This window comes from Chenopodium album, chromosome 11, assembly GCF_948465745.1.
Source record: "Chenopodium album chromosome 11, dcCheAlbu1.1, whole genome shotgun sequence".
Classification (NCBI taxonomy): domain Eukaryota; kingdom Viridiplantae; phylum Streptophyta; class Magnoliopsida; order Caryophyllales; family Amaranthaceae; genus Chenopodium; species Chenopodium album.
The window spans coordinates 36,378,846-36,402,731 of record NC_137844.1 but is presented as its reverse complement, the minus strand read 5'-3'; the positions used below and the strand labels follow the sequence as shown (position 1 = coordinate 36,402,731).

Sequence of the window (23,886 nt, the reverse complement as noted above, 5' to 3'; positions counted from 1 at the left end):
ATAGAAATTGGTATAAAATTAGGGTTTGCAAATAATTCCAAGTAACAAATAAAAGAATAGATGTACAATATTTTTTGATATATTTTTTTATTATTATTATGTACAACGTTATATATATAATTAAAAGTGAAAATTACTTTCTTCAAAACAAAAATTAAAAAAAATGAAAATTACCGTGTATGACATACTCTGTAGCTAATGAAAATTCAAACTTAAAAAAAACAACGGGGCAATTTTACCTGGCGTAGAGAGTATTAAATTTATCTACCATTTTTATTTTTTTTTTTAGAATTTTCATTTTCAAGCTAAAAATCTTTTATTAATATTTTTATTTTTTTTGGACAAAACAAAGTCATTGTTGAACAATTTCCACTTTTTCTTCCTAAAAAATTAAAAAATTACCCACATAAAAACATGATTAATATTCATTTTAAAGATTTTTAACCATACCCAATTAATTTAATTATTTAATTAAATAATCATTTTCCGGATGGGGAACACAAGCTCAGGCCCCACAACAACTAAATCTAGTTTTTTCGATTCTGTTACCGCCGCCGTGTGGCGTCCCCGTGCGACGGAAAACACCCTTCCTCCTCCCATCACCACCACCGAAAAAAACACCGACGCCAACCTCAACACCGACAAAAATCCCGACAATAACAACATTAACACCGACCAAATCTCCGACATTAACAACCTTAACTATGATCTCATCCAAAACTCCGACAATAACAACAATGTCAATAAGGAAATTACCAATCCACCCTCCCCCAAAACACCCACAACCACCGACAAGAAACCACCACCACACCACGCGCGGCGGATTTCTAGCATGGGGTTACAATTAGAATCTGTTCTTGGTCGGAAAACCGGCAACCTTAAAGACACCTACATTCTCGGTCGGAAACTCGGTCAGGGTCAATTCGGTACCACCTTCATGTGCGTAGAGAGGAGCACAGGTAAAGAATTTGCGTGTAAATCGATTGCGAAGAGAAAGCTAACATCCATGGAGGACATTGAGGATGTAAGGAGGGAAATTCAGATCATGCATCATTTAGCAGGGAACCCTAATGTGATAAACATTGTGGCTGCTTACGAGGATGCCGTGGCGGTCCATGTGGTGATGGACTTGTGTGCCGGTGGAGAGCTTTTCGATAGGATCATACAACGTGGACATTATTCGGAACGAAAGGCCGCTGAGTTGGCTAGGGTTATTGTTGGGGTTGTTGAGGCTTGTCATTCTTTGGGGGTTTTGCATAGAGATTTGAAGCCTGAGAATTTTTTGTTTGTTAATAATGATGAGGATTCTGCTTTGAAGACTATTGATTTTGGTCTCTCTGTGTTTTTTAAACCAGGTATTTTGATGGATTACATTATTTTAGTTTGATTGTATTTGGAGATCAACAATAACCTTATTGTGCACCGATGCACAAAAATTAAAAATTACCCTCGTGTTTTGGTGGAGATTTTTTTAGTGTTCAAGTTAGTTTTGTTATTTGCTTAGTGTAAATGTTATGATTTGGGTTTGTTTTATAATAGTGCCATGTTATTGGGATAAGTTAGAGTAGTTTATAGTGTACTCCATAGTACTTTGGGGAGTGATTCGAGTGATTGGTCTTGCGTGGACAGGGGTTGCAATAAACGTATTGTGCATCCATGCATTAAAAAACCTTTTTAATTTTGAATCGAGATTTGTAGTGATCTAAGCTGGTTTTGGAATTTAAAATTTGCAAAATTTATTGTTATGATTTGGTTTTGTATACTAATATTGCCATGGTATTGGAATCAAGTATGGGCTATATGAAATGCATGGCATTTGGCAGTGATCCTACATTAAAATGGCTCTTGGATCAATCCAATTAGTTCATAACTTTATATATAATGTTATAACAAGTTTTTATTGAAGTAAATGGCTTTTGCACTTTCTCATGATATTAACTAGAGTAGGCCTTGCATAAGGCAAGGCTTTGGTGAGATGGGGGTGGCTTTCTGTGGGATGCAGGGTGTGACCTTTGTGACTGACTTAATGGGATACAGGGTAGCTTTTAATAGAATATGGGATTATTGGGATCATCATATGTATGAGTCTGTAAATGTGACAACAGGGAAAGTAGGAACTAGCTTGATCATCTAGTCTTTGAGAGTTGTGAACTATGAAGCCACTTATGAAGATCTGGTATATACTTTTGTCACCAAAAGACCTTATTTACTGATTCTTGAGACCTTGTATAGGAACTACCCATTGTTTCCCATAGTCATCACCTTGACACTAGCACAATGAGCTTTTGTTTATCCATAAATTTACATTTGAGCATATGTCTATTGATTGTTGGTTATAAAGGACATGGATTTGAATCTTCAGTGTTCATAGCAATGTGCCTCACCATCAATGTCATTCTTTCTTTGTCTGTGAGTATGTTCGACGTTCTGTCTTCCTAAATTATATTATTGCATTATTGGGCTACCATACACGCAGCAACTTATCAGGCAAAGTTTCCAAACCCCATTCCATCTTGTTGTAGTCTCATAGCTAGCTTTGCTAAGACATGAATGTTGCTTAGTAGAATCAGTGTTCTGTTTTTGCTTATTTAACATGGCGTAAACTAGATGATTGCTATAATGTGATCTGTATACATTGAAGAATAGGATTTGAGAGGAAGTTCTTGTTCTTTTACAAGTTCTTGATAATTTGGTAGTCAAGATGTCTTTGTTTGGTGGAATATTGTACACTTAATTGCTTAGTTATGTCCCTTAAAACTGTGCATGTCGGACCCCCTTCCTTGTGTGGGAGCCCCATTAGCTACCATGGGTTAGTGATTCGATGGTCAACTTAGTTTATGATGTGAAATATCTAATGAAAGGTTTATGATGCAGGTGAAGCATTTACAGATGTAGTGGGAAGTCCATACTATGTGGCACCTGAAATTTTGCGGAAATTTTATGGTCAAGAATGTGATGTTTGGAGTGCTGGTGTGATCATCTATATATTGCTTAGTGGTGTGCCCCCATTCTGGGATGGTTGGTATTCAGCTAAACCTACTTCTCGTTCTATATATGCTTATTACCTGCATTGCATTTGGCTCACTTGGTGCACTACTTTGTATTTGGTTCAGAAACGGAGCAAGGAATATTTGAGCAAGTTATGAAAGGTGATCTTGATTTTATGTCTGAACCATGGCCTAGTATCTCCGACAGCGCTAAGGACCTGATGAAAAAAATGCTTGTAAGGGACCCTAAGAAGCGGCTGACAGCTCATCAAGTTCTTTGTGAGTATTATGATTTACAATGCTAAAACCTCTTGTTTGTAATTGGTTCCTATGCTCATGTCAAATTAGAAAATTTTACACAAAAAATGTGCTAGTCCTGACCATTCACAAAGCTAAAGATAATTCTTTGCAATAAGCAGTTAATTCACCAACAGTTGAATTGGTAAACAAAAAATTCTGTAGTCTGTATTTTGAACTGGACATAAAACCGGAAGTAAAGAAAATGTTCAAATTAAACTAAATTAGTGATTTGGTTTGTACCTCAGTTAGTTTCATGCGCTAACATAGGCAGACTTTGTTGTTGGTTGTAGTAAGCATTTACTCTCAGCAACAATGAATGAACCTATTGTCAGCTTTTCTCTCAGAAAAATATGGTAGCTGCAGATCCATGGAAATATCTTGGTGGACAGACTACGAGGTGTAATCGAGAATCTGGATTCTGGATTGTGCATCTTCTAGACTATTATATTTTATATGATCTTACCGTTGTCTACTTCACACTACTCTGTTCTTTTCTTGTTAATAAAATGTTTGTAAATCTTATCTATATTACTTTCATCTGTCTCTGTTATTCGGTGTGAGAAGATTTTAGAATTTATTGCTCCATCAAATAAACACGACACATTTCATAGTTTTGCATCAGTTATGAATAGAATTATGTTTTCAATATAAATGTTTGTGAACCAAATATTTGCTGGTTACATCTTTCTCTGTTATTTGATGGTCATAGTTGACTTTTAGAAATTCTGGCTGTTGGTTCCTTGTTTGTCTCAGGTGTAGGTGTTTCGCTTTACCGGAGAAATTCTTAATTGTTGAGCTATATGATTTTCCACCCATTGTCTAGATCTTGTCAAGGTGCATGTTCTTGATGAAAATTTTCATCATCACTATGTGGCCAATAAGATAGTTGCCTTACAAGGCCCTCTTGATTTAAATAATTCATCTGACTGTTATGGTAAATAGTCTGTACACGTTTCTAACAACTACTCTACCTGTTAACCATGGTAATTAAATAGTTGAATTACTCCCAATCATGTCTTTACTCTATTCTCTTGCATCTGTAGATTCAAAATCATCTTGTTACCTATAAGAATTGGATAAATTCCTGCCTAGTGAGTTCAGGACTATTTTTGCTGTTTCCTGTGTGTTTTAAGCAGTATTTAGAGATTTTGCTACTTTCTAATCCTCATTGCATCTCAGTCTTTTGGATCTGGTGGTTTGGTTAGGACATCATACTTTACTTGTGTAGTTGTGTTGTTTGTCTCTCTGTATATAATCTTGCTATATTCCAGTCTTTACTCTTTAAACCTTGTTTGTCTTTTCTTATTATTGCTTGAGTCCAGTGATTTTGTCTATATATGTATCAGTGCAGATGTTATTGATCACACTAATCCTGTTAATATCTATCATTAGGTCAATTATAGATTTTTTTAAAAAAGGGTATCTTCTTACATTTCACATGCCTCAATATGATGATTCAGAATTGAGAAGCAAGGTTACCAAAGGATGAATAGAATGTGCAAGTTTCTAATCCTTAAAATAAGAACAAAGAGAAAAAAAAAAATACTAGTGGAGCAAGATTCACTGCATATAAGATGACTTAGTTTGCTAGTTATCATCTGTACATGTAACCAGCTTGATCACCAGGAGTAATTTATTTTTTTTTTTTTTTTTTGCTGGAGAAAATCTTTTGTAAAAGAATTTTAATTAGTGTAATACGGTGGGTAGTATTATGGTTGATGGTTTTACTTATATAAAGAACTATAATCTTCAAGCTTCTTGTGTACAGGCCATCCTTGGGTTCAGGTTGGTGGTGTGGCTCCTGATAAGCCTCTTGACTCTGCTGTTCTTTCTCGTTTGAAACAATTCTCTGCCATGAACAAGCTAAAAAAGATAGCTATAAGGGTACATCAATACAAAAAAATCACATAGGAATATTTTGACTGAATTATTCTTCTCCAAGATGGGCTTAATTCATAATCATCTTTGCAGGTTATTGCAGAGAACCTTTCTGAAGACGAGATTGCAGGTCTGAAAGAAATGTTTAAAATGATAGACACTGATAATAGTGGACATATTACCCTTGAGGAGCTGAAAAAGGGATTGGAAAAAGTTGGTGGCAATCTCAAGGATTCTGAAATCGTTGGGTTAATGCAAGCAGTAAGTTGGGCTAAATTCAGATTTACACATAAGCAGCTCTTTATTGTCTTTCTTTTCCTTCTCCAATCATTGTTATTGGCTATGTTAAATGAAAACGTCCATTTTCTGTCTACATTTGAATGCCTGCTAACAAGCATAGATTATTAGATTCCACTCTATTCATACTGGTTTTGTAACATCATCAAAAAGCTGAAATCTGAAATGATTGGCTAATAGGTTATGTGTTAGTTAGAGAAGATGCTTAAATCAGCGAAGGATGCAGCATTTTGTAATAGGCTGGGAAATCCTATTTTAACTAAATGATTGTCCATAGAAAGCCTCAGGCAGACCAATCATTACTGCACAGTGCATATACATAAAACCCTTTGGTGTGACCAAAACCTAGGCTCTGACATTTCCTATTGTGTACACTGTCAACATAATTGTTTTGTATATGTGTTGGCAATCCACTGGGGAGGGTGGGTTAGTTTGGTGCAGCTTGGAGATGAAGATAAGCTTCCAGAGAACATTGCCAATATCGTGTTGTCAACATGCTTTTGAAATGTTCTTAATCCCTGGTTATTTAGTTTGATGAAAATCCCACGTGGCCACATGGGTCTGGGGTTCATACATATGCAATCCTACCTAAATAGTTAGTCATCATTGGGCCCACATTTAAAAAAAAAGCTGTTGATTTAGTTACAAAAATACCACTAGATAAACGTTTTTTGTTTATCGTGAAGATAAACTTGTATTCAATAAATACATTGCGAGTTAAAGAGAACGGAAAATATTACAATACTTAAATTTCCCAGAATATTGAGAGCATTATGTCATATTATTGTCTGAAAACATTGTAGTTCAAGTTTCATGCTATGCAACTTGACATGGAGCAAATATATGACTAAGGTGGTATGTAGGACTATGGTAAAGATGGCTTACATGCCTATTTCAGAACCAAAATTAATTCTTTTCTTATTGCAGGCGGATGTTGACAACAGCGGCACAATAGATTATGGCGAGTTTCTGGCTGCAATGCTCCATCTAAATAAAATTCAGGAGGAGGATCACCTTTTTGCCGCATTTTCATACTTTGATAAAGATGGGAGTGGCTATATCACTCCGGATGAGCTCCAGCAGGCTTGTGAGCAGTTCGGTTTGGGAGATGTGCACTTGGATGAGATGATCCGTGAGGTTGATCTGGATAATGTAAAGTCTTAATTATCCTTTTGTATATGTTATCTCTTCCATTTGGCATTATGAAGGAAAATATCGCATAGTTGTACATATTGTCTTAAAGTCTAAGAGATATCTGATAATAAATTTCTCATGCATCGCAGGACGGACTCATTGACTACAGTGAATTTGTGGCAATGATGCAAGACACTGGTTTTTCCATCAAGGGAAAAGGATTGGCCCATTTGAAAATTGGCTAGCTCTCAAATCCTGATCCTGGTAAAATAAAAAAGTTGCTATACATAGGTATCATGTAGCTTCTTGGAAAATTGTTTTGTTGATTTTCATAACCGCACTTCAAGTACGGAGTGCGTTTTATGTTGTAAATCTCAGTCCCAAACGTTTGTAGAGAGAACAAGGAAGGATGAGCAAGGAATAGTTCTACAATTTTGCTTAGATTCTAATGTAATTATCACAAGCTGTCTTAGTTTTTCACATTTTTCGTTCGTAGTCTTTGATTCTTTTTTGCCAGCTAGAAATTTGCTGAAGACTCAGATTCATAACATTTAGTCTTAAATCTTAACATTAAAACCATTTTGATCTTTCACATGCAAGTTCAAATGTGGGTTAATACAACAATGTAGTTGTAGAGAAGTTTACTTGTTACATTCTCTAATTCTGGATCATATGATAAATAAGTGATATTTAGCTCTGTTCTAGTTTTCATTTGTCAATGTGAGGCTCTGATCCCCTTACAGTATGGTTGGAAATACCGATTATCAGCCCCTCAGAATCGTTTTAAGCTGAACCTAAACAAAAGGGAGTGTGGCAACCTAGATTCAAACTCATAATTATCAACAAAGCAAGTGGCGAATATTAACAAATGCCTCAAACAGCATGGTTATTGCAAATTTGATTATGGTTGAAACTTTAAGATGCTATGCTTGTTCCTTATCTTTTCCCACCTTCTCAGTAGTTGTGAAAATTCTTCCTGCATGCCTACTTCTTAAGCTGTGTCTTACTGTCACATTTTTCTTGATACTGACGTTATCAGTATCCGGAATCAGCTGTACCGAATTATACTTGTCTGGTGAGCAACGTAAGGTAATTCCCCTGTCAAACTGTTTAAAAAAAAATGCTGGTAGTGATGTACTGATGTCTGTTATGCAAATTGAACGGACAATCATCATTTTCAACACATATCTGGCTGATCTTTAATAACTTTCATACCCCAAATTATTTAGGATAATGAGTTTCAGTTGGAGTTGGAAATTATAATAAAAGGAATTCCATATAGCATTTTACTATTTTAGAGTAGGCAAGTACTGAGATTAGTGAGATATAAACATTCAGTTCATCAGATCCAAGCATCAAGAATACATCTAAGAGTACTGCAGTAAGGACTACAGAAAATGAGAAACTTTACATTTCATTAAAAATAGATAGGGAGCACAAGATGACAATTGAGTAACATCGAAAAAACCAGATAGAAAGATGGGCATATTGAAATTCAACCCTCACTTCCCATTCATAATTCATTCAGATAATTCGCGTCCAAGATAATTCATCTGACTAGAAAGTATTCCATCTTCGAAGTCCTTGCTCGATGCATTACATATATAGAAACCATGAAATACAACCTCACAAATTGATCTCTGTAACAGAACAAAGTTCTAAATCTGAGATAAATTACAACATACTAGCTCAAATTTCTTACAATTGGGACATAATCGGGAACACAAAGAACTTCACATTTCATACAGAATATAGAAATACATTGTAGAGCAGATGATAATATCTTATAGAAAAACGACTAGCATTTAGAAATTACAACAATGTTTAACCTTGACATCCATTCAAATTTCATTCAGACAATTGGCGGCCAAAATAATTAACTATACTAGGTCCAACATCTAAATTAGGAGTCGTTGCTTTGATTATATAGTGACCTTCAAACTCGATCTCACAAGCTGATGATCTCATTGAAAGATTAAACAATGTTCTACAGAACATATACTCCCTCCATAGCTGATCCTTTTCTCCATCATCATCATCGAAATTGTCGAGGTTATCAACCATTACACGAAGTTGCTCCAACACATTTGCATTGTTTGAAATATACTTAACGAACCTTACATCAATCTCATCCCCTGTAAGTTCCGAAATTTCTATATACTTGAGCTTCCTCAACAAACATACCGGTATTATATTTTGTCAAGATAAGGCGCGACAAATTGTGAAAAACCGGCCTCACTTTAACACTCATATATCGAAAGCATTTGAATACAGTAAGATCATCATACAAGTCAAGGGAGTTTATGCTAGAAATTCCTTGAATAAAGTCAGATAAAACACTCACAGAATCGATTTCGCCTTTACTGGTAGAATGCTGAAAGCTGATGTTTGCATTTTGTAATCTACCTGGATGATTTACAAAGCTGTAACAGGCCAAACTACAGCCAATTACAATGTCTTTCAGCCTAGGTGCATCGATCATAAACCTGCTGCGCCGCGATGTTCCAGACATACTCGCCTTAAAGTACTTCAAATTAGGAGCACATATATCCATGACAAATTCATCACATGACCATTTTAATATCAAAGTCAAATTTTCCAAAATTGGGCAGGATTTAAGTAATGTGATGATTGTTCTGATGAATGTAGTATTCAGAACAGGAAGATGAATTTCAAGCTTCTTCAAATTAGGAAGAGTAATTATTCGATTTTCAGGCAAATTAAAACGAAAATTTCCACGAAATTCAAGTTCAATTAAAGAATGACAATCAAATAAGCAAATGGGAAGTGGGATTAAAGGTAGATTAGAATCAAATTCCACTTTCACCTCGATTTTTTTCGCGTTTCGGGTGCAAACCTGTTGAAACCAGGACTGCAAAAGCGAAGAGCAGAATTCCCTATCATCATCTTCACAGTACAATTGAAGTTGGAAGGTGGTGATTTCAGGGGAGGTAACTTGCCGGAGAATTTGATCAACAATGGTTAGGAATTTGTGACGACCGCCAGAGTATGGAGTAAAAGATCCCCGTGAGAACTGACAATAGCAGAGGATGAGGCGGGTGACGAATCGGGACCAGAGACCGCGCCATCGACGAGATAAGACGGAAGTGGTGCCAGCCAAATGAAGGGGTAGGCGAGAGAGAATGTTACCCAAAAGGAAGTTTGGGAGAGTGCTTAATCTGTCTACTTCGCCGCTGCTGCGGCTGCTGCCGTTGTTAGTGGTATCACATGGATACAATCTTCTCTTCTTGCCATTGTTGACGCTGTTTTCCATTGGTAATTTTTGAGTTTGTGAGAGTTAGACAAGCGAGTGAAAAAAAACACAAAAGAAAAGAATTGGGGATAAATGACAGATAAAAAGGGTGATGATTACTATTGACTCAATACTAATGTTTTTGGCGGAAAAATGGTAACAGATGAATTTTTTTTAGCAGGAAATTGTAACAGTTGTGTTGTTTTTGGCGGGAAAATGGTAACTATAAAAAATATAGCGGGAAATTGCAACAGTTGTGTCGTTTTTGGCGGGAAAATGGTTGCTGCTCAAGCTTTATGGTGTAATGTGGTCAGCAGTTTTCTTTTCTCAAACATTGTCAAGTTATCTTCAAACATGAAGTCCATGACTATTACTTCAACTTGTCAAACATAAAGTCCATGACTATTACTTCAACTTGTCAGCTGTCAAGCAACTACTCTCCCCAGTATCTATGTTCAATGTTTTCGTAATCACTGTGAATGCCAATTAATTAGATTAATTGACATAAATTTTAAAACGATCTAAAGGGTAAAGTGAAAGGCAATTTCATGAAACAGAAGGAGTAGAATTTTGCCGTGATAATGTAAGAGACATGTATTACTCCCTTCATCTCAAAATAATTGACACATTTGACTTTATAGGAAAATTTGTCAGAAAATCCTTTTAAAAGCACCATTTTGTTCATTTTTTTTGCGAAAGGAAACCCATGTCCTTTATTATTCTCTAATTAACTTAATTAAACTTTAATTTTCTTTCATTTCTTCTAATTAACCTCTAACCCACTCAATTACTAAATAATTAGATTTAATTCATATATCAAAAAACAATTGCAATTTGCTTCTAAATTACCTTTGCATCACATACATACCTAATCAAAGCCAAAACAAGCATCAATTACAAGTAAGATGTACAAAATTTAAAACCCCCAAATTGATTTTCTAGGGTTTTTCAAAATCAAGGAGGTGATTGTCGCCGGCGATGATAAGGGGGAAAGGGAGGGTCGTTCGGCGGTGGAGGAGGTCGTGGGTGTGGGGGGGGTCTGGGTAGCGGGTCCGGTGAGGGAAAGGGGTTGCTGCCATGGGAGAGGGAAAGGGAGGAAGGAGGAGGGAGGGGGAAAGGGAGAGGTGGTGGTTTTTTTTGTTTTTGTTTTTTTAATATATAAATTAAATCTAATTATTTAATAATTTGGTGGGTTAGAGTTTAATTAGAAGAAATAAGATTAAATTAGAGTCTAATTAAGTTAATTAGAGGATAATTAAGGAAATAGGTTTCCTCTCACAAAAAAAATGAACGTGGTGGTTTTTTTTTAACCAAAAAGCTTTTAAAAGATTTTATTTATTTTTTTTGCAAAATGGTGCTTTTAAAAGGCTTTTTCTAACAAATTTCCCAACTTTTTAATATTACTAATCTAGGCTACAAACTTTGATCAATTGGAAATCAACATTTATGGTATGATATTAAACCAGAACTAGCCACTGAGAATATTAATACAGAAAGAGCAAAGTTTATAGTTTTAGTCCTTCCATGAGAGTTACAATAACAGGCAAAAGACTGATAAGGGTTACAAGCTCTTTTGGACATGTGTAAAATCTCAAGGCAAAAGCTTACATGAATTACGTCCTACAAAAGATGAGCTGAAACATACAATTCTGGTGTACAAATTAAGACCCCCATAGGCTCCATTCAAGTCGACAAGAAATCGATCCATGCCTGTAATCATTGCTCGATGAATCTACAAAACTACCATAGAACTTAATCTCACGAGTTGAGGATTTCCTAGGAAGCTCAAACAATTCCTTACAAAAGTTCAATTCCCACCAGAATTGATCTTGTTCACTTCCTCCACGGTATTCAACAGTGGGAACATCAACCAAAATCTCCTCTAAAACTTCTGCATTCGAAAGTGTAGAATAGTGTAATTCTCCTGTGCGGAGTATTCTCATTAATCAATATATATAGGTGTACAACCTAATTAAGAGAAAACCTAATTACACAAGATATGTCATTTACAAAATATTAACAAGATAATATATAATATATTATCTAACACACCCCCGCAGTCGAAGCGGGAGGAGGACGGACGCTAAGACTGTCTCTGAAATCTAAGAAGAGCTGGCGAGGTAATCCTTTAGTGAAAATATCTGCGTACTGTGAAGAAGAAGGAACATGCAAGACCTTAACCTCACCAAGTGCAACCTTGTCACGGACAAAGTGGATGTCTATCTCAATGTGCTTGGTACGGTGGTGTTGTACCGGGTTGCAAGACAAGTATACGGCAGAAATGTTATCACAATAAACCAAGGATGCCCGTCGAATGGGGCAATGTAACTCGAGAAGTAGATTCCGTAGCCAACATAACTCAGAAACAACATTAGCGACACCTCTATATTCTGCTTCGGCACTTGATTTGGACAATGTAGCCTGTCGTTTTGCGGAACATGAGACCAGATTATCACCCAAATAAACACAATATCCTGAAGTGGAGCGCCGAGTGTCCAGCCGGCCCAATCGGCATCAGTGTAAGAAGTAAGACTCGTAGGTGCAGAATGATGCAAATGTAAACCATGATCAAAAGTGCCTTTGACATATCTGATAATATGCTTTAGAGCGTTAAAATGTGGTTCCCTAGGAGCATGCATGAAGAGACAAACCTGCTGAACTGCATAAGCAATGTCGGGTCTCGTGAAAGTGAGGTACTGAAGGGCACCTGCAAGGCTCCTATAGAGAGAGGGATCCTGCATAGGCTCACCATCATGAGCGCTAAGCTTCGACTTAGTGTCGACGGGAGTAACAACCGGTTTGCAATTATCCATCTTGGCCCTGTGAATAATTTCCTCTGCGTACTTACTCTGACAAAGAACCATGGAATCCTTTGTGCGTGTTACAGAAATTCCCAGAAAATAACTCAACTTCCCTAAATCAGTCATGGAGAATTCAGACTTAAGTAGAGAAATAATATCACCCTTGAGTTGTTCTGAGGAAGCATAAATACCCCCTATGATTGGACGGGAAACCCAAAAAGACACAAGGTGTTGACCTTGGAGCAAGCTTATGAGAAGCAACAGCACTAAGGTTAGGATAGCATAAACAACCAAAAATACGAAGGTGGTCGTATGTAGGTACTCTACGAAAAAGAATTTCGGTTGGAGTTTTGTTTAGTATGGTTGTTGAGGGAAGAATGTTAAGAATATATGCTACCATGTGAACCAAATAAACCCAAAAGGATGATGGGAGAGAGGCATGAAAAAGAATAGTTCGAGACATATTATTGATGGTGCGTATAATTCTTTCGGCTTTCCCATTTTGAGAGGAAGTGTTTGGACAAGATAAGCGAAAGACCATGCCATTAGACGCACAAAAATTTCGAAAAGGGGAATTGTCAAACTCGCGGCCATTATCACTGTGAAAGGTTTTAATGTCCTTTTCGAATTGAGTTTTAATATATGCTCGAAAATTGACTAGAATATCATAGACTTGAGATTTATATTTGAGAGGAAACATTTGTGACCCAATTTACTACAAATAGGAGATGTCCATAAATCCATATGAATAATATCAAATGGTGAAAACGTAACAGAAGTAGAGGACTTAAAAGGAAGTCGTACATGTTTTCCTAATGGACAAGAATAACAAAATTGAGAACTATTTCTCTTATTACAATGAATTAAATTGTTTTTCCTAAGAAAATCAAAAACAGGTTCGCCGGGGTGTCCAAGTCTATGGTGCCAAGTTGAAGGAGAAAGAGCAGCTAGGGATAGATGGCTATTGCCAATTGTTGCGGAAGCTGAAGAAAAAGGATAGAGGTCCCCCACACTATTGCATCTCGCTAGAGTTGTCCCCGAAAGAAGGTCCTTCACAAAAAAACCAAAAGGGTCAAACTCGACAGAAACGGAATTGTCACAAGCAAATTTTCTAACAGAGATTAAGTTTTTAATAATGTAAGGAACATATAAGACATTTCCGAGAGTGAAAGGAGGATTAGGTGGGGGAGTAGTGGAATTGCCATAACCATAAATTGGAATACGTTTGCCATCACCAACCAAAATATATTGAGGAAAGCTCAAATTAGACAGTTTAGAGAGTTTACCCGAATCACGAGTCATGTGAGAAGTCGCCCCCGTGTCCATGTACCATCCATTGTCGGGAGGTTGTAAGCTCATGGAATTGTAGGCCTGTCCCAAGTCCGTGGGAGACATAAGGGGTCCATAACCCTGTGGCCCAGCATAGTAAGCCTGCTGCTGTGTTGGGCGTGGGCCCAGAACTGAAGGAGGGCCACGTTGCTGCTGTTGGGCCGCGACAGTGGGGTATGGGCAGGGTGGTGAAGCCCACTGCCCATATCCGTATTGCTGTGGTGGGTTCCAGGTGGGCTGGGCTCCCCACTAAGGGGCAGCCTGCTGCTGTTGGGCCGAAAAATTGGGCCCGTTCTGCTGGGTTGAGGATTGGCTTTGAGAATTGTTGTTCTTCCCTTTCCCACGACCCTTGCCTTTAGCATTATTTCCATTACCCTTCCCAGAAGTACCACGACCACGTCCACCCCCTCGAGACTGCTCCGCCGATTTCTGTGGCGGCGCCTGGTTGTTTGCGGAGGTAGAGGATTGAGCCACGAGAGTAAGTTGTCCACTTTCCTTTTGCTTGGTCTTTTGGGTTTCTTCCAATAAAAACATGGAACGAGCCTTGTTAAAACTCGGGGTCGGTTCGGATTGAGAAATAATAGCAGCCACGGTGTCATATTCACCCTCGGGGAGTCCCGCAATTAGTTGCATCACCATCTTGCGGTCGGAAACCGGGCAATCAACGTTTGATAGTTGATCGGCAAGTAATTTGAGTTCTTTGCAATAGTCAACCATGTTTGCAAAGTGTTCAAGTTTCGTGTTTGAGAATTGCTCCTCCAAGTAGACGGCCCTCGTATGCTTGTTATCGTGAAAAAGTTCCTTAAGACAGTTCCATAATTCAAGAGCCGTAGCACCCGGCTTCATGATCGTTTGAACAAGGTCTTTAGAAATTGACCCGTAGATCCAATTCTTCACAATTGCATCAAGCCTTTTCCATGTGTCATCATCAATCCCCGTCGGTCGAGATACCGTTGAATCAATATGATCTTGTACGTTGTAAGCACAAGAATGAATTTGAAAAAGCTCCGCCCACGTAGCATATTGAGCCTCTTCTTGATCAAGGGTTATGAGGTTTTTGATGTTAGGTACGGCAAAGGCCGGATGGTAGGGCATTTAAGGCCGGATGGTAGGGCATTTGAGGTGGAGGAGGAGGAGGAGGGGTAGGGATTGCATCATTTCCGGCCATAGGTGAAGGAGGCAGCGGCTGGGATGTGGCGATGATTGGTTGTAGAACGATTAGGGTCCAAGAGATCGGTTTAGGGTTTGAGAGAGAGAGAAAAAGAAAAACCCTAAGTGGAATCTGATACCATGTAGAATAGTGTAATTCTCCTGTGCGGAGTATTCTCATTAATCAATATATATAGGTGTACAACCTAATTAAGAGAAAACCTAATTACACAAGATATGTCATTTACAAAATATTAACAAGATAATATATAAATTATCTAACAGAAAAGAAAGAATGTAGTTGAGTAGCCACATATCATTTTCATCACCCTTAAGATCGTCTAATTTCATCCACTTAACCTTAGCTAACAAACAAGCAGGAACTGGAGCATCCGAGAACATCACTTGTTGTAGTGAAGGATGGATCAAGCAAATCCGTGTCAGATTATGAAAGGTTTTCCAAACATTGGCCACTACATAGTTGATCGGATTGAACATTCTAAGGCCACCCACTAAGTGAATGCTCCCAACACAAGATATCTCTTGAAGAAGTTTCGCTAAGTGGCTAAGATAATCACTTCCAACCTCGAAAGTAGAATGATCAAAATCTAGTTTAGCGTGGAGTAATGTATTTCCATTGTTAGCAAACTGGTAACACGCTAACCAGCCACCTAGCGAAACACGTTCCAATTTCGGGGCATCAATAACAACTTTGCAATGTTTCCAATTTCCAGTATTTCCTCTCAAAATCACAACCAAAAACTGCAAATTCAGAGCAGATATATTCATAAAATCCGCATTCTCAACCCAAGGCAATCGCAAATGTAAAGACTCCAACGATGGGCAAGAATTAGTAAGTTTACCGATCAAATCAGGAGCAATGTCGACAGAATCTAACACCAGAGATTTTAAATTAGGAAGATGAATAGCTAAACTATCAGATAACACACAAACAAAAGGACCCCTTAATTCGAGTTTCGACAAATTAACACTCTGATAAACACAAACAGGTACGGGAAATCGAGGCATACCAGTATCAAAAACATCAACCTTAAGTTGATTGACAAATCTACTGCAAAATAGAGTAATCCACGAAACAATATACCTTTGAGTAGTCTCAAATTCTTCATCCATAAAAGGATGATCGATACGAAGATTGAAGGTGTTGATTTTGGGGGACGAACATTGGCGGAGAATGTGGTCGACGGTGGTGGAGACTTTGGAAAAGCAGTCTTCATCAGAAAATTGCGATTCGAAATTGTCGTAGTCGATGTCAAGGTGGGTGACCTGGGTCCAGAGGTAACGCCACCGACGGGATAAGACGGAGGTGGCGACGGCGGAAGGGATGTCGAGAAGTGAGACAATGTCGGTGAGAATGGAGTCTGGGAGAGAACTTAATCGGTCTTCATTTTCTGAGTCTCCGCCATTGTTGTCTTTAATGGAGCTCAGTTTCTGCTTTTTTGAGCTACTCTCTTGGTGTTCTGCCATTTATGCGATTCTCAAGTGAATTGTAAAGAGTGAATTGTGAATTATTGAATTGTGAATTGCTGTAATAATGCTAATTTGGGGATTTTTTTTAGGGTTTTAATGACGTTATTTTAAAAAACACAGTGCACAGTAACATTATTGTAAAGTGGCCCAAATTAGGCAAGTTGTGCTCTATCAATTTGGGCTTCATGTGAGTACCTTTTATGCTTTTATGAAACTGGACTCACTTCACCTTAACAAAATAATATTAATTAAAAATAATTTTAGAAAATAAAAATAAGTTCAGTTTATAATAATAATTTCAATTCAGTAAAAATTAATAAATCTAAGAAAAAAATATAATAGAAAATAAAAAAAATATTTTTATTTCAGTAAAAATAATTTCAATTCAGTAAAATTAATTTCAGTTCAGCAAAAATAAGGTAAAGTGAGCGAGTTATTGTAAATTACTAAAACATTGAAATCAATTTGTCATTTAAAATACTAAAATTTATTTTAAAAGGTGTATTTATGGGTGGTAATTTATAAAATTTCCTAAAATAAAAATGCTTTTTGAGTTTTATTAACTTATGAGTTGTATCAATTTTTTTTCTACCCCTTCATGCAAACTGCTAGAGTACATAATTTAAATAAAGAAACAAATCATGAATGGAATAAATATTATGTACATTCTGTTTCGGGGTTTTTTGTTTCCTGCGAGAGAGTTATAACACCAAGACTGGTCCGGGGCCCCTGTACCTGCAAAAACACAGAAGCTCCGGATGGTCGGAGTTTCGCCTCCAACGGTCAAGTTAGTATACATTCGGAGTAAAAACGTGCGGAAAGTAAATAATAAATATCTTCTCGGATTCCGAAGTCAGGTGATTTCTCTGTTTTCGAGAGTAATAAATGATGTAATGATTGTAAGGTCCCCCAATAATGATTGTAAGGTTCCCCAATAAATAATGTAATGATTGTAAGGTCCTAGGGTTTGATGACCTAGGGATTTGGGCTGCGCCGTTTTGCGGCGACCTCGGGAATTGGGCCTTGAAGGCCAACAGTTCCTGAAGGGTTATCTGCCTGCCATGAGTCTTCCCCTGCTTGGTCCATTTGGAGGCCTTCCTAGGGTGACACGTGTCAAGCTCGAATTGGACCACATGACAGGGTAAAAATACCCAAAACACATTTTAAAGAAAACTTATCCTAGCCACAAAATTGTTGTAGCTACTGTATAATCGTCCAACTAAGAAATGGCAAAAGTATAAATGATCGTTGTAAGGCCTTTGTAGTAACCCTACTATGAACGTAAAATAGTATGTGCTACTAGAACCGTGCAAAGTATTTCCTAAAATCAATTGACAATAAAAAGAGTAGCCTGCTTAGGTTATAATGAAGCATTTGTAAATTGTAATCTAACTTTCAGTTACCACATTTTGATGTTTAATATAATAATATTAAAATAGTTTTGGTAACATAAAATATAGTTTACTTAAAATCTGATGTTTGAATTCACTATATTGTATTTCTCACTTACTTTTCTGTTACGATATACTCCGTATTCATGATGTATTCCTACGAATGTTTTTTCCTTAATTTGTAGGAGATCTGAATAACCTAAAGATATATATGCACAATGAAGACTACTCAATCAAAACCTACAATTAAGGAGATAATACTCCTTAGCACATATCAAGAATATATCATCATAACAGAAAGCAAAGAAATTAAGAAAATACACTATTTTGTGCATACCCATACTAATACTTCGATGACCAAGCTCGTCCATAAAATATTAAGCTCCCAGTCCATAAACAAATAATATAAATATTATGTAACTATATAATTTTTTTGCTACTAAATACGCCCTTGATCGATTTCCCATTTAAAAAATGAAAATAGCAATATTAAAACTTGAATAAAAAAAATTAGTACTTCATACTTGATTATTTGGGATATGAAAAAAACCAACACTAAGGAATTGAACCGTTGACCAAACCTAAACATTAGATTTGGTTATACATTTTTAAATCACTACTAGGCTTCTACCTAAAACGTATCTCTAATATTTAGAGACTTCAAAGCATATAATTCCGAGGCCTTATTTTGTTGGGTGCCCTATTCTATGTCCCATATAAAGGGTCGGACCCATAGACGACGACCGATGAAGTTCTTATTTGAGATTTGCACATACTGACCAGAGAATTTGATCTCACAAGCAGAGGGATTCTTAAAGCCGAAAATTTTCTCACTTAGATCATATTCTTGGTATATGAGTTTTGCTTTGGTTGTACCAGGCTCCCAATATGTTTGGTCAACAGAAATGGATAGCAATTCCAACCCTTTTTTGTAAATTAAAATAAGCCTGATCATCTCTAAATCAGCATCACCAGTTACTCTAAGCTAAGCCAACTCAACTCTAATTGAAGGACCTTTAAACATGAACACCATCCAATAAGATAGAGCACCACATCATTCCACCCAATATTATCAATAGTGTTAAAGTACATGAGCAACCTTACACATAGTTAAAAGAAAGTTAGAACACTTGAATGAAAAAGTATACACATAGTTTTTTTTTACAAGTAGGCATGAACTACCAAGCCCACTCATCTGTCATAATATATCCTTTGCCCTTTGTCTTGGTAAGCAACAAAGAGAAATCAGATTTCAACGAAATATGACTATACAGTGCATTTAGAATGCACCAGTAACTAATGATCTAAATAAACGTACCATATCAATCAAACTGAGGGTAGCCATACCAACAATCTAATTAACCATCCCTTAAAAGTGACAAGATCACTGGAGCTCTAGGATTTTTCTGAATTTAATGCAACAAGCTGCTCCTTGATATGCATAACTTTATTATGGAAGATTTACCTAGATGTCCAATTCACCAGATATATTTATATAAAAATTATGTGTGTAGAAAAGCTGCTGTTTTTCAGCCCCTGGCTTTGAAAGTATGATGTCCAATTCCTTAATGAAAAGGTAGTTCATTCTTGGATAATTGGTATTTGACCATCTCAAAATTCTCAATTCTTGTTTAAACAAGTGCCCTATTATGTTTAACACGTCAGGGTCTTTGAAATAATCAGATAGTAGATTGTAAAACTTAGGAAATGCGTTTTGCTTCAACTAGTGACATAAGTTCCATGCTAGGACATGTTTCAGGCTGTCCCATCCCAATGAGTAAAATGCTGTTAGTCGAGCCAGCATTTCCGTGTTGATTTTTCATAGTATTAACCATTTAAGATTCTTGTAATAAAGGAGTGAAATGCTACTAATATTATGTTAATGTATTAGGATTGAATAATGCTGATTGGATGGATATCATTAACCAAATTAAATATGATAGAATGAAGCTTAACTTAGTCCTAAAAGTAGCCTATATGTTGGGAGTTGGGACAGATTAAACTAGAGATGCAGTAGAGTATTATGGAAGTGACTCAGTGAGGGCGTAAATATATGACTGATGAGGGTCAATAATTTAGTTATTTGAAGAGAAAACACGAGTGTGCCACATCGGAATGGCTACAAGGTGCCAAGACAGAGAAAGGTTGCAAATAAGTTAGAAAACAATGTAAAATTCAAGTATATACATTCATAACCCAGCAAAATGTGAACTCATAATGCATTATCAAACTACTAGAAGTAAAGTGATCAAGCATTACTTTCTCAAAGCCTTGTTGTCCACCATAATAAGGGTCTGGTACTTCAACATTATATCATCTAACAAAGAACATCTTATTATCTAATAAAGAACATTGTATCATCTAATGTAACAAAATGTGGAGGAAAATTCAGACCATAATATTCACAATGTTGAAGAAAATGATATTGTTTCTCGTGATATATATGATCCAAGGATATGGGAAGCTCTTGATCAGAAGTAGATTGATATTTTGGCTCTCAATGGCCCTAAAAGAGACTTAACCATAGTGAAAGGCCCTAAAGACAAAGTATCTAGGAGTTTTACTTCAAATTTATATACTAGGTATTTGCCTAATGGTGAAACTTGTGATAGAGATTGGCTTGTTTATTTTAAAGATATTGACAAAGTATTTTGTTTTTGCTGTAAAATCTTCAAAAAGGGTATCGAAAAAGGTAATTTGGGAAATGAAGGATATAATGATTGGTCACATGTTAGTCATAGACTTAAAGAACATGAAACAAGTGTTGATCACGTTTTGAACATGGGTGCTTGGTGTGAACTAAGAAATAGATTGAAATATAATGAAACAATAGACAAAGTTGCCCAAGACCAATTTCAAAAAGAAAATGAGTACTGGAAAAGTGTCATTATTAGAATTATTGCTATTGTGAAGTTCCTTGGTAAAAATAACCTTGCATTTCGTGGGAAACACGAAAGGTTATATCAAAGTAGCAATGGAAATTTTTTAGGTTTGATTGAAATGTTGGCTGAATTTGATCCTGTGATTATTGAGCATGTTCATCGTATTGAGAATGGGATTATTCATCATCATTATCTTAGCCATGACATTCAGAATGAATTGATACTCTTACTTGCTTCTAAAATCAATAATGCTATCATGAAGAAAATAAAAGAAGCAAAATATTTTTCTGTGATGTTGGATTGTACACCTGATGCTAGTCATCAAGAACAAATGACTTTAATTTTAAGGTGTGTTGACAAATGTTCAAATTCTTATAAAGTGAAAGAATTTTTTATTGAGTTCTTACAAGTTAATGATACTACTGGTCTAGGACTGTTTAAAGTGTTAGAAAATATAATGTGTTAATATCTCATGATCTTGACATAGATAATATCAGGGGACAAGGATATGATAAGGTTCTAACATGAAAGGTAAACATCAAGGTGTGCAAAAGAGACTATTGGATTTGAATCCTAGAGCTTTTTATTCTCCATGTGGTTGTCATAGTCTTAATTTAGTTTTGTGTGACATTGCAAATGCTTCTCCTAAAGCAAGGGAATTCTTGGGTATAGTCCAACGCATTTATACTATATTTGTTGGTTCTACCAAGAGATGGCATATTTTAAAAGAAAATATTAAAGGTTTAACTCTTAAATCATTATCTGCCACTCGATGGAAAAGTCGTGTTGAAAGTATCAAAGCAATTAGATTTCAAATACATGAGATACGTGAAGCATTACTTGAAGTAGCTGAAGTATCTGATGATCATAAACTTCAAAGTGAAGCTAGATCTTTAGCAAATAATGAACTTGGTAGTTTTGAATTTTTGCTTGCTACAATCATTTGGTATGAAATTTTATGTGCTGTAAACTTTGTTAGTAAACAATTACAATCCCAGGATATGCTGATTGATATCGCCATTGGTGAGATTAAAGGGTTGATTTCCTTTTTTAAAAAATATAGGGAGAATGGTTTTTCAAAGGCCATGGATATTGCAAAAAAATTAGCTATTGAAATTGGCATTGATCCTGTATTTCCTCAAAGACGTATAATACGTAGAAAAAGACAATTTGATGAGATAGATGGTGATGAAACACTATTATCTCCCGATGAATCATTTAGAATCCAATATTTTATATACATTGTGGATCAAACTATTGCATCATTGGAAAAAAGGTTTGAACAATACGAATCGTATGAGAATATCTTTGGCTTTTTGTTCAATTCTGATAAGTTGCATTCAACGGATGATGAGAAACTTTTATCTTCTTGTTTTGCTTTTGAAAATGCTCTTAAGAAAGGTGAGGTTTCTGATGTTGATGGAGAGGATTTATTTGTTGAGTTAACTTGGTTTAGAGAGTTTTACCCAAGGAGAAAATGAGAGGATTGATTTATTGAATTTTTTAAAACGATATACTTGCTACCCAAATGCAACAATTGCATACAGGATATTACTAACAATTCCTATTACTGTTGCTTCTGCAGAACGGAGTTTTTCAAAGCTGAAGTTGCTAAAGTCGTACTTAAGGACGACAATGTCACAAGAAAGATTAAATGGACTCGCTTTGATGGCTATTGAATCTGATCTTTTAGATGAAGTCGATATGGAGAATGTCATCGATGACTTTGCTACAAAACATACAAGAAGAGCTACTCTTTTTAAGTGATTTTTAGGAATTTTCAGGATTTCACTTTACTTTTGACGAATTTTCTAATGTAATGTATTTTTTTATCAAATAAAAATTAGGTATTAAATTTATGAAGTAGAAGGCCCATTTTAAAAAGTTGAACAGGGCCCCAAAAATAATTTGCAATTTTAGCCCCGGCACTGTTGAAGCCTAGTTTATTTTTGGCTTTAGCGTTTATTATAGTTTTTTTTTTCATTTTTTTTCGGTTGAGAAAATGAACAATTTGTTATATGGTTCTAACAATAATAATTCGCGAATGAATGAAATTGAATTATTAACAAGCAAAAACATTGTAATGGGTTGAGGTGTGACACCTCTCAATAAGACTGTATACCCTTCATAACCTAAAATTATAATTGGAAAATGATCAAAATTCACTCTTTTTGACTTTCTAAACAATGGACATAATTAGTTAAAAAAAATCATGACTATTTTAATTGATATGAATATTACAAATAAATCACATCTTAAGTTTTGATGTTAACTAGGTTATCCCCGTGCGATGCACGGTTAGAATTAATTTTTCTTGTAGTTTACGTTATGTTACATTAATAAAGATTAAAATTAGATATAAAATTAATGTACATTTAAAGATATATATGAACCATATTATTTACAATTAATAATTGAAATAGTTGAAAGAAAATTATTTAAGGATGCATATTAATGAAATTCGAAGGAAAAAAATATGCAGTATATAATTAGCACAAATGTCATCAAAATTATTATTTTAGCTTCCAACAATCAATCATTTGTATAGTAGTCTATAGAAGCATCTATTTGATTTTTTTAGTCAAAATAAATTTAACAATTTTCAAATTAATAAAAATAAATTAGTTAGTTCAGCTTTAAAAAAATAAAAAATAAAATAAAAAATGATGTCATTAAAGAATTTAGGCGGGAAATTTTTTTACGAGAAAGTGACATGTGTATAATTTTAGAAAAAGATGATGTCAGCATGTTTTGTTTTAGTATTAGTTAAAAGATTCAAGAATAACAATAAAAACATGTCAAAGTTATGGACGAAATATACAGGGCCTAAAAAGAAGTCGAAACTTGTTTTGGAATGAAGTGGAACTATGAGTTGAAAATGGTACGAGGATTTCTATAATAAGCATGACAAACTTTTAAATAAATCGGATGTACAATAAAATATTGTACAATTGTTATAAAAGTTTCACTAAAATGAGCAAAAGTTACCCTAAT

General features: G+C 35.7%; 4 protein-coding genes across 4 annotated transcripts; 3 read left to right on the top strand and 1 right to left on the bottom strand.

The window, feature by feature from the left end:
* The first annotated feature begins 389 nt into the window (after window positions 1-389).
* LOC145568821 (calcium-dependent protein kinase 20-like) lies at window positions 390-7,315 on the top strand. Its single transcript, XM_081628215.1, has 7 exons — window positions 390-1,355; window positions 2,875-3,018; window positions 3,114-3,266; window positions 5,056-5,171; window positions 5,259-5,426; window positions 6,390-6,614; window positions 6,746-7,315. The coding sequence occupies exons 1-7, from the start codon at window positions 491-493 to the stop codon at window positions 6,839-6,841; spliced, it is 1,767 nt and encodes a 588-aa protein (XP_081484341.1). The 5' UTR covers window positions 390-490; the 3' UTR covers window positions 6,842-7,315.
* A 6,913-nt stretch (window positions 7,316-14,228) lies between these two features.
* LOC145566558 (uncharacterized) lies at window positions 14,229-15,074 on the bottom strand. The gene has a single exon (XM_081625941.1). The coding sequence runs from the start codon at window positions 15,072-15,074 to the stop codon at window positions 14,229-14,231; it is 846 nt and encodes a 281-aa protein (XP_081482067.1).
* A 5,717-nt stretch (window positions 15,075-20,791) lies between these two features.
* Window positions 20,792-21,358, top strand: LOC145566556 (uncharacterized). The gene has a single exon (XM_081625940.1). The coding sequence runs from the start codon at window positions 20,792-20,794 to the stop codon at window positions 21,356-21,358; it is 567 nt and encodes a 188-aa protein (XP_081482066.1).
* Window positions 21,359-21,416: 58 nt separating this feature from the next.
* Window positions 21,417-22,659, top strand: LOC145566555 (uncharacterized). Its single transcript, XM_081625939.1, has 2 exons — window positions 21,417-22,342; window positions 22,440-22,659. The coding sequence occupies exons 1-2, from the start codon at window positions 21,417-21,419 to the stop codon at window positions 22,657-22,659; spliced, it is 1,146 nt and encodes a 381-aa protein (XP_081482065.1).
* Window positions 22,660-23,886: the final 1,227 nt, after the last annotated feature.

Coding starts and splice junctions, on each gene's coding strand:
- LOC145568821 (XM_081628215.1), top strand. CDS start 491: ATGGGGAACACAAGCTCAGGCCCCACAACAACTAAATCTAGTTTTTTC. Junction 3,019..3,113: donor TGTGCCCCCATTCTGGGATG/GTTGGTATTCAG, acceptor TATTTGGTTCAG/AAACGGAGCAAGGAATATTT. Junction 5,427..6,389: donor TCGTTGGGTTAATGCAAGCA/GTAAGTTGGGCT, acceptor TTCTTATTGCAG/GCGGATGTTGACAACAGCGG.
- LOC145566558 (XM_081625941.1), bottom strand. CDS start 15,074: ATGCCCTACCATCCGGCCTTTGCCGTACCTAACATCAAAAACCTCATA.
- LOC145566556 (XM_081625940.1), top strand. CDS start 20,792: ATGGGTGCTTGGTGTGAACTAAGAAATAGATTGAAATATAATGAAACA.
- LOC145566555 (XM_081625939.1), top strand. CDS start 21,417: ATGAAAGGTAAACATCAAGGTGTGCAAAAGAGACTATTGGATTTGAAT. Junction 22,343..22,439: donor TTATTTGTTGAGTTAACTTG/GTTTAGAGAGTT, acceptor AATTGCATACAG/GATATTACTAACAATTCCTA.